Source organism: Mustelus asterias, chromosome 8 (genome assembly GCF_964213995.1).
Source record: "Mustelus asterias chromosome 8, sMusAst1.hap1.1, whole genome shotgun sequence".
NCBI lineage: Eukaryota > Metazoa > Chordata > Chondrichthyes > Carcharhiniformes > Triakidae > Mustelus > Mustelus asterias.
In genome coordinates this window covers 108,224,187-108,234,641 of record NC_135808.1, presented here as the reverse complement: position 1 = coordinate 108,234,641, position 10,455 = coordinate 108,224,187, and the positions used below count along the sequence as shown (strand labels likewise).

At 42.1% G+C, this 10,455-nt stretch overlaps 1 protein-coding gene across 5 annotated transcripts in view; it reads left to right on the top strand.

The window, feature by feature from the left end:
* The first annotated feature begins 4,632 nt into the window (after positions 1-4,632).
* Positions 4,633-10,455, top strand: part of eif2b3 (eukaryotic translation initiation factor 2B, subunit 3 gamma) — a 117,030-nt gene continuing 111,207 nt past the window's right edge. The window contains exons 1-2 of one of the 5 annotated variants that reach the window (XM_078218690.1): positions 4,633-4,863; positions 6,142-6,300. In XM_078218690.1, the coding sequence (XP_078074816.1) occupies positions 4,812-4,863; positions 6,142-6,300 (211 nt within the window). In that variant the 5' untranslated portion in view covers positions 4,633-4,811. Of the gene's footprint in view, positions 4,957-6,141; positions 6,301-10,455 lie in introns of all 5 variants that reach the window. The other 4 variants (XM_078218693.1, XM_078218692.1, XM_078218691.1 and 1 more) reach the window with 4 other exon arrangements.

Sequence of the window (10,455 nt, the reverse complement as noted above, 5' to 3'; positions counted from 1 at the left end):
TGGAGTGTGGGAAGAAATCGGAGCACCCGGAGGAAACCCACCAGACATGGGGAGAATGTGCAAACACCACACAGACAGTCACCCAAGGCCGGAATTGAACCCGGGTCGGTGAGGCAGCAGTGCTAACCACTGTTCCACCGAAAGTTCAGGAAACTTACCGTGTGGGGAATAATGTGGGGAGTAACTGTGAGTAACAGCTCCCTTCATTACATTACCATTACAATACGGTGCACCACCACATGACCCTTTTCTTGCCTTTTAATTGCCACATTGTTCCCAGTGATTTGTCTTTCTGAGGATGGCAACAATTTTAGAACCATTACAAAGAATTAGCCTGAAAACATTTTACATTTAATCCCCTCCCGCAATCTGTACTTCCCATAATTGCACTTCACTTATTTTGGCATTCTGTAGATCTGATACCTTGGCACTAATTCACTATAAATGGCCTGTAAACACTGACTTTGTATGGGAGGGAATGTAGATCAGGCACGATAATAAAGTGACATGAACAGTTACTTCATTCAGTACCTCATTATTATTCTCTGTGGGAGTATGGTGCACTGGACCTCAGTTATCCATTTCCTGTTCTCTTAAAAAAAAATCTAATTCTAAATCCTTCCTAAGGACTTTTTTTTTTAGCTCCCAATGAACCGTATGCCCTAAATCTGTCTCAAAACAGGTTTAAACTAATTTGGAGGGGGATGGGCACCAGGCTGAAACATTAGTCAGGAGAAACAAGGCACAAGGAAGACTGCGAGAGACAAGTGGCGCTAGAGTAATGAATTGTTCAGAAGCAACAGGAATCAGACAAGGGTAAAATGCAAGACAGTCTGATATGGGCTGGGAGTGCATGTGTATAAATGCACGTAGCATGGTAAATAGGGCTGGTGAGCTGCAGGCACAAGCCACCACATGGAACTGATATAGTGACAATAACAGAGGGTTGGCTCGAAGATAGGGAGGATTGAGAATTGATTAGCACTGCTGTCGCACTGCGCTAGGACACAATTCCTGGCTCGGGTCACTGTCTGTGCGGGGTCTTCATGTTCTCCCCGTGTATGCAAGGGTTTCCTCGGGTGCTCCGGTTTCCTCCCAGAGTCCGGAAGATGTACTGGTTAGATGCATTGGCCATGCTAAAGTCTGCCTCAGTGTATCTGATGTGGAGATGCCAGCGTTGGACTGGGGTGAACACAGTAAGAAGTCTCACAACACCAGGTTAAAGTCCAACAGGTGTATCTGAACAGGCAGCGGAGTGTGGCGACTAGGGGATTTTCACAGTAACTTCATTGCGGTGTTAATGTAAGCCTACTTGTGACAGTAATAAATAAACTTTAAACTTTCTGACTAAGGTATTCAATAAAAACAGAAAAGAGGAAAAAGGACAGAGTGGCTGTGCTATTCAAGTAAACTAATAAAGCACTGGGAGGTGATAGCATAGTTGAAGGGACAAAGACAGAATATATTAGGTTGGGATTAAGGATAGAGGAGTTATATTGTTGATTGATTATTCCAGGCCAACAAATAGTGGGAAGGAGATAGTGCAGCAAATACACAGTCAAATTACAGAAAAGTGCAAGAACTACTGGATAATCATAATGGGGAACTTAAATCATCCTCGCATAGATTGATAAAATAACAATGTAAAGGGCAATAGGAGGAACAATTCCTCAAATGCACACGAGAAAACTTTCTTGATTAAAGTGTTTCCAGCCCAACAAGGAAGGAAGCAATGCTGGATCCAGTTCTGGGAAATACAGCTACAGTAGAGCGAGTTCAGTGGGGGACCGTTTGGGAACATAATATCATCAGGCTAATGGAAAATACAAGGATCAATCAAACATTAAAATACTTCACTGGAAGAGGACGACCTTCAGCAATTGATTCGATTTGATTTGATTTATTATTGTCACATGTATTAGTATGCAGTGAAAAGTATTGTTTCTTGGTGCGCTATACAGACAAAGCATACTGTTCATAGAGAAGGAAACAAGAGAGTGTAGAATGTAGTGTTACAGTCATAGCTGGGGTGTAGAGAAAGATCAACTTAATACAAGGTAGGTCCATTAAAAAGTCTGATGGCAGCAGGGAAGAGGTGTTGGTGGACTTTCTTAACTATAGCGTCGGAATGGAGGGACCAGGACACCTAAAAACTTGAAGCTCTCAACCATCTCTACTTCGTCCCCGTTGGTGTAGACAGGGTCCTGTCCTCCACTATGCTTCCTGAAGTCGATGATTATCTCCTTCATTTTGTTGACATTGAGGGAGAGATTTTTGTCATCACACCAGTTCACCAGATTCTCTATCTCTTTCCTGTACTCTGTCTCATCATTGTTTGAGATCCGACCCACTATGGTGGTGTCAGCAGCAAACTTGAAAATTGAGTTGGAGGGGAATTTGGCCGCACAGTCTTAGGTGTATAAGGAGTATAGTAAGGGGCTGAGGACACAGCCTTGTGGGGCACCGGTGTTGAGGATGATCATGGAGGAGGTGTTGTTGTCTATCCTTACTGATTGCAGTCTGTAGATTAGGAAGTTCGGGATCCAGTCACAGAGGGATGAGCCGCCCCAGGCCACAGAGTTTGGAGATGAGTTTAGCAGGAATAATGGTGTTGAAGGCTGAGTTGTAGTCTATGAATAGGAGTCTGACATAGGTGTCTTTGTTATCTAGGTGTTCCAAGATTGAATGCATGACCAGGGAGATGATGTCTGCTGTGGACCTGTTGCGGTGGTAGGTGAACTGTAGTGGATACAGGCAACCTGGGAGGCTGGAATTGATTTGTGCCATGACTAACCTTTCGAAGCACTTCATAATGATGGATGTCAGAGCCACCAGACGATAGTCATTAAGGCACGCTGCCTGGTTTTTCTTTGGTACCGAGATGATAGTCGACTTCTTGAAGCAGATAGGGACCTCAGATTGTTGTAAAGAGAGGTTGAAGATGTCTGCGAATACCCCCGCCAGCTGGTCCATTCAGGATCTGAGTGTTCATCCGGGTACCCCATCTGGGACAGTCACTAACACTGCAATTAAGTTACTGTGAATATCCCCTAGTTGCCACACTCTGGCGCTTGTTCAATTTAAAGTTTATGTATTAGTGCCATGAGTAGGCTTACATTAACACTTAAATGAAGTTACTGTGAAATTCCCCTAGTCGCCACCTGTTCGGGTTACACTGAAGGAGAATTTAGCATGGCCAATGCACCTAACCAGCACGTCTTTCGGACTGTGGGAGGAAACCAGAGCACCTGGAGGAAACCCACACAGTGCAGATTCCACACAGACAGTGACCCAAGCTGGGAATCAAACCCAGGTCCCTGGTGCTGTGAGGCAGCAGTGCTAACCATTGTGTCACCATGCTGCTGTTCGGATACACTGAGGGCGAATTTAGCATGGCCAATGCACCTAACCAGCACATCTTTCACACTGTGGGAGGAAGTCGGAGCACTTGGAGGAATCCCACTCAGACTCAGGAGAACGTGCAGATTCTGCACAGACAGTGACTGAAGCCAGGAATCAAATCCAGGTCCCTGGCGCTGTGAGGCAGCAGTGCTAACCACTGTGCCACCATACCGCCCCAAATGCAGTGCCATTTAGCAGATAACAAAGAAAGCCAGCCACCTGAAGGAATGCGACACTATTAACTATTAATTTTAATAGTTAATTTTCAGTGCCAGAATGGCTGACTGGCAATAATTAATATTTGTAACAACGTTGGGTACTTAGACTGAAATAGACAAGATTTAACTTTCCATGCTGAGTTAATGCCTGTAAACCACGTAAGTAGAGCAACTTCACGCAACTCAATGAGTCAAACAATGAAATGTCATTTCAAAGGAGCACAACTCAGACACCAACTTTTAGATTTCTGCATTTAGTTGTGTGGCTGACCTTATCTGAAGTTGCTGCTGCAATTGCATATATATATATAATGGTAAGTGGTCTCACCGTTTGTCTTCAGAGCAAATTATGACCCCATATATTTTTGGGGGCATCTGGGTGTTAAAAGAGAAACTTGGATTTAGAATTTATTGGTCAGTACAGGAAACAATGCAGGATTTAAAATCTGTCTGCAGCTTAAGGGAGCAGGATTCATCATTATTGTTCTTGCACTTCAGAATGATTTGCAGGTCAGTAAGAGGTTCACTGAAGAAAGCGAGAACACTCTTTGTTCCTGAGCACTGCAGGAACCCAGCAAATACAGCCTAGAGGGTCCATAAACAAAACATCCACATCAGTGTGAGTGCCAACCCTATCATTCCATGCACGGCCTGAGAAGCCAGAAAAACAAGTTTAATGAACATAACTAGCTGTAATAAAAGCAGAAAATGCTGGAAATAATCAGCAGGTGTGACATGCAGCATCACTGAAGCACTGTAGGGTGTCTATGAAATCGTCCATGAAAGTAAAGGGGGAACATGAGCCCCAAGCCATGAATAAAAATATTGTGATTGAGTGGAATGAAAAGTTGCAATAACTTTGAAAGAGTGGACTTGGCCACAGGGTTTAGTTAGTCTTTTAGATGTGTTGTCTTGCTTCGTTTTTGAGCTGTTGCGTGTGAGTTGCAGCTGATGCTCCTGAGTGAGAGAGACTCACACCCGGAACCTTGTTCAGCGGGAACGGTTTCAAAGCGGACGCTACTTACCCGAACACCAAGCGCACAACATGTTGGATGCGCAGTGACAGCGCCTGTTTTAAACTGATTCACAATCTTAACTTGGAAAGAAATCACCTGAATCCCGATCGCCACCCTCAGTTCATTGCACCAGCCCCCCTCCCCGTAAGGTAAAGCGGTTCCCGGAGTGGGGAGGATGCAATCGAGTTTGACCCCGGGCAGAGGAGAATGGTGGCCACTCGCACCAGGTTGTGAACACTTAGACATGAAGGTGGTGAAATGGGAACAATTGTATTTGGGGGTGATTAGATTTGGAGATGAAGGAAGTTGCGGAGGTGAATGTAAGCAATTGTGATCGGTGTTATGGGTTTTCAGGTTCTGTGGTTCCCAGAAGTTTGAAATTTGATTTGATTTTTATTATTGTCACATGTATTAGCATACAGTGAAAAGTATTGTTTCTTGCGCGCCACACAGACAAAGCATACCATTCATAGAGAAGGAAACAAGAGAGGGCAGAATGTAGTGTTACAGTCATAACTAGGGTGCAGAGAAAGATCAACTTAGTGCGATGTAAGTCCATTCAAAAGTCTGACAACAGCAGGGAAGAAACTGTTCTTGATTCGGTTGGTACGTGACCTCAGACTTTTGTATCTTTTTCCCAATGGAAGAAGGTGGAAGGGAGAATGTCTGGGGTGCGTGGGGCCCTTAATTATGCTGCCTGCTTTGCCAAGGCAGCGGAAAGTGTAGACAGAGTCAGTGGATGGGAGGCTTTTGGACAGAAATATATTGGAGCTCATATGGAATATATTTCTCAGATCTTACTAAGTACTGCGTGGACTGACACATTCATTGTTGCATATCTGACCAGAGTGGGCGATGTGGTATACAGAATATGCATGTATACATTCATTTATTTGTGTAACAAGTAGGCTTACATTAATACTGCAATTAAGTTACTGTGAAAATCCCCAAGTCACACTCTGGTGCCTCTTTGTGTACAATGAGGGAGAGAGAATTTAGCATGGCCAATGCACCTAACCAGCACGCCTTTCGGACTGTGGGAGGAAACCGTAGCACCCAGAGGAAACCCACACAGACACAGGAAGAATGTGCAAATTCCACACAGACAGTCACCCAAGCCGGGAATCGAACCAGAGTCCCTGACGCTGTGAGTTAGCAATGCTAACTACTGTGCCACCGTGCACGCACAAAGCAGGACAGTTCCTAACTCTACCAATAATATGAAATAGGATATGAAGCTCAGCAATGGGTTGAGCAGGATGCCAATGTTTTGCACGTCTTGCTCAAGTCAGAGTGAGTGGCTGATGGGCCGGTGGAGTTAGTGGCTGGCGTCAGTTATCATCATGATTGTTTTGATAGTCATGTTGCACCATTTCCATAGTCAGGTTTTTCACCTTTTTAATGAGGCACAGAATTGACTCATACGTTGAATGGTGCAATTAAAAATTGTATAACACTTTCAGTGCATTAAAAACTAATATGTGAATCAAAAATCTATGTTATAGAAAACGTTAAAATGGAGTTCCAGGCAGTGTTGATGGCAGCAGGTGGGGGTTCCCGCATGATGGATCTTACTTCCAATATTCCAAAACCTCTCCTGCCGGTTGGAAACAAGCCACTGATATGGTACCCCCTAAATCTTATGGAAAGACTTGGGTTTGAAGGTAAGCACTTTCATCTACACTTAAGTGGGTAGCTACAAGGAATGGTAAACCACGTATAAATCCAAAATAACTTGTTTTTCTCCATCAATATCAGGTTTGCATTTCTCCTTTGGGTTCCTGCCTATTGATTTTTCCGTGAGTGATACCAGGTCATAGTAATTCTCCTCTTTTACGTCTACTCCATCAAAATGGAACCGTTGTGATCCGAGACTTAACTGTTAAATTATTGTTGTCTAACAGTTGACCTCTGAAGAGGCCTGCACCGGAAACGTCGACTTCAATAAAAGCATAACCTAAAAGCAAAACACTGCGCATGTTGGAAATCTGAAATAAAAACAGAAAATGCTGGAAAGAGAGAAACAGAGTTCAGATTTTGAGGTTTTTTTATTATCCAGCTTGTCTGACTCTTGAGAGCTAAAGAGATTGAGAAATGTGATGGATTTTATCATTATTAAGAGGGGGTGGAGTAAAGTAGTATATTAGGGATGGGTGTGAGCGAGGAGAGATGTTTTAGGCACAAGACAAAGTTAGTGTTAATGGTAGTATTAAGGACTAAAGAATGTGCTGATAGTGGCATTAAGGTAAGATAGCAGAATGTGTTAATAGTAGAACAAAGTTTAGTGCTCTGTGAAAGTAAAACTTAAGAACAAGTGACACATGGCCTTGTAGGGGAGAGGGGGTGCGTTGGGCCAAAAAAATTGGATTAAAAAATGAAACAACCGAAACGTTAGCCTTATTTCTTCCTTCACAGATGTTGCCAAACCTGCTGAGTTTTTCCAGCATTTTCTGTTTTTATGTCAACTACTCTGTTCTCTTCTAAATAAACCAGCATTGAGTAGTAACTTAGCAAAAGTACTTGCATTTTGGAGAGGTGTTACTAACAAAAAACTAAATCTTCAATAAGAACAAAGGAAATGTATAAACTTGTGTCACTGTGCACTCCAATTTTTGTGGTGCCCAGCAGTCAGAGAATATTAAAATCCTACAATTAACCAAGCTTAAATTTGCTTAGCTTTTGAGAACAAACTGGATCAGGACATCTTTAATTGGATTTACTCGACATTAAACATTTCCAACATTGTGATCACTCCTTGCATCATTGCTTTACAGATTATAGAAATTTATGGCATCGTTACAGGCATTTAACACTTGTCATTATTCTGTCAGAGCACAATCCTTTCCTGCTCGCACCTCATCTCAAACGTGCGCACCTCATTATTCAATTCTTTCTGAGACTTTTCAACATTTCTTTTTGTCAATCAGTCACCCACCACAACTTGATTTCTACCTACTACCCACCAACCTTTCCAAACCTAGCTGTTTATTATCCCCTCCACTAACAGTTTGTACCTTTGGCATAACTACCAAACCTTCCATGTCCAATTATCAGATTCAGCTGCGCACCTTTCCAATCATAACAGGAACCAACATACAAGTGATGCATCTTATTAAAGAGAAACTTTCTCAGCATTGTTTGTCCTCAGTTAGAAATACAATTCTTCTATGGCTTGCCTTGCTCAGTTTCCAGTATGTTACATTGCTTATTGTGAAGTAGGAGTTGAGGGTGCATTAGCAAATCAGAGAATGACTGATCAGAAGTTGTTGGATTATTTTTCCACAGCTATCAGAGACAAATACTTGAATATAAAATCTGTATGACCTTACAGAATGCCTTATTTAGTCCATGAGATTATTCCATGTGTGATTTTGTAGATTTTACTTTTACTATAAATTTACAAACTTTCAAAATACAACTTGCATTTATACATTACTTTTCACAACCACCAGCCATCTCAATGTGCTTTACAGCCAAATAAGTGTTTCTTTTGGTGTGGTGTCACTTGTTATGTAAGAAATGTGGCAGTTCATTTGCTCTTAGTCAGCTCCCACAAATAGCAATGTACTAATGATCAAATAATCTGTCTTTTGTGATGTCAGTTGAGGGTTAAATATTCGCCAGGACATCAGGAATAACTCTTCTTTGAAATAATGCATAAGATCTTTTATATTCACCCAAGCAAGAAGGTGGAGCCTTTATTTAACATTTGGCAGCATCTCTGGCATTGCAATGCTTCCTTAGTACTTCTCTTGAGTTGCATTTATGTCCGGGATTCCATTCATTGCAGCAGGACCGGAGGTCCCAGCTATGGATGAGGTTGGAGGATTAAGGCCTATGTACTGGATGGAATTTTCCAAAAGTAATGTCAAAATGTCAGCTTCTGACTGAAAACTACCTTGTTTCTCTCCAGAAACACAACCGACTTTTCTGACCAGATCTTCTGACATTCTGTCAAAACAAATTGGGGGTGTGGTTTGCGCTATCACTCTGGTGGGGTAGGTTCTGATAGAATCAGCAAGGCCAGCTTCACAGCATCGGAGCGCCATCTTTAGAAGGCACCGACCTGCTTAGAAAATGAAGTCACCCCTCCCGTGACCCTGCCTTTCCCTACAAGCTTCGGGCCCACTCTCCCCCACACACGGAAGTATTGCGGGGGACATTCTTGCTGTCATAGAGTCATAGAGCAATACAGCATGGAAACGGGCCCTCCACTCCGTGCCGACCCTGGTGCTCTCCTAGCCAGTCCCAATTTGGCCCATAACCCTCTAATCCTTTGCCATCCATGTAATTATCTAAATGCTGTCAGCAGCTAGCGCCCGCACACACCAGATTTAGCAGCCAGAATGGATTAGCGCCTGCAGCAAGCAGGCCTGTGAAACTCATCCACTGCCCTTCATGGCCATCACCTGTCACAAAGTGCTTTATAGCCAGTGAAGTATTTCTGAAGTGTAGTCACTGTTGTAATGTAGGAAATGCAGTAACTAAGGTGTACATAGCAAGCTCCCACAGATAACAATGTGGCAATAACCAGATACTCTGTTTTCGTGATGTTAATTCTGGGAGAAATATTGGCCAGGACAACTCCCTTTTCTTCAAAATAATGTAAGAAGTTTAACAACACCAGGTTAAAGTCCAACAGGTTTATTTGGTAGCAAAAGCCACACAAGCTTTCGAGGCTCTAAGCCCCTTCTTCAGGTGAGTGGGAATTCTGTTCACAAACAGAATTTATAAAGACACAGACTCAATTTACATGAATAATGGTTGGAATGCGAATACTTACAACTAATCCAGTCTTTAAGAAACAAAACATTATTCAAAATAATGCCATGGGATATTTTACCCGAGCACGCTGAATGGGGCTTGGGTTTAACCTCTCATCTGAAGTGCATTGCTTTCTCTGCTGCAGAAATTTAATTTTGAGCCTTTAATTTTGAGCTCAAACCCTGGATTGGGATTTGTAACTTAGAACCGCAAGTGCTACCAAAAGCTGTATCAGCATGTTCCTGATCCAAGTTCAAATGGCAATTCAAAAGAAACACAGATGAATTGCATGTACTCAGAAAATGCACAGCCTTGACCTTTGGAATATCGAAGAAAGCTCTGGCAATCAATAAATGTAAAATCAGACAAAATCCTTCTCTTTGCGTTGTTGCATTTCAGCACAGTTTTGTATTAATCCACAGGTGAATCTGGAGTGTTTGACTTCACAGTTATTCACTTTTGTGTGTTTTAATATTTTCAAAAATATCTCAACCATTCTCAAGCCATGTTCCTTTAATGTTAGTGGCCTCTTGCTGTCAAGGATGATGATGCCTAATAACACCCTAAATTGTTACAGATGATACTGTATGGTAATATATAATAGACAAGAAATCTACCGGCATTATTTTTGATTTTACAAGCCAAAAGTTCATGATGACACAAGCTTTAACATCCTTTTACACACAAGTTTTTTTTCAAAAGAACAAAATGAAATTGGCATTGATTGGAGAAAGGGGGGTTCCAATGAGACAGGGGTGTTAGAAATCACACTAGCATGCAATAACATTCAATTGATGTGCGTGTACTCTTAGCTGTGACCAGGACTGTACTGTAGAGAATTTGCTGCATATGAGCATTTAACCAAGGCTGTTATTGTGCAGCATTATTCTAAGAGTATTTTACATTTGTCTATTTTATTTGCAAGTGGTTTCCCAGAAGTACTTCTAATACTTTTTTCTTTATCAGTCACATGCTGTGAAGTTACACTTCTGCATGGTAGATACTTTCAGTTCAAACAGATTATGTCCAGGATTGCATTTTTTTGAAGTCAAAAT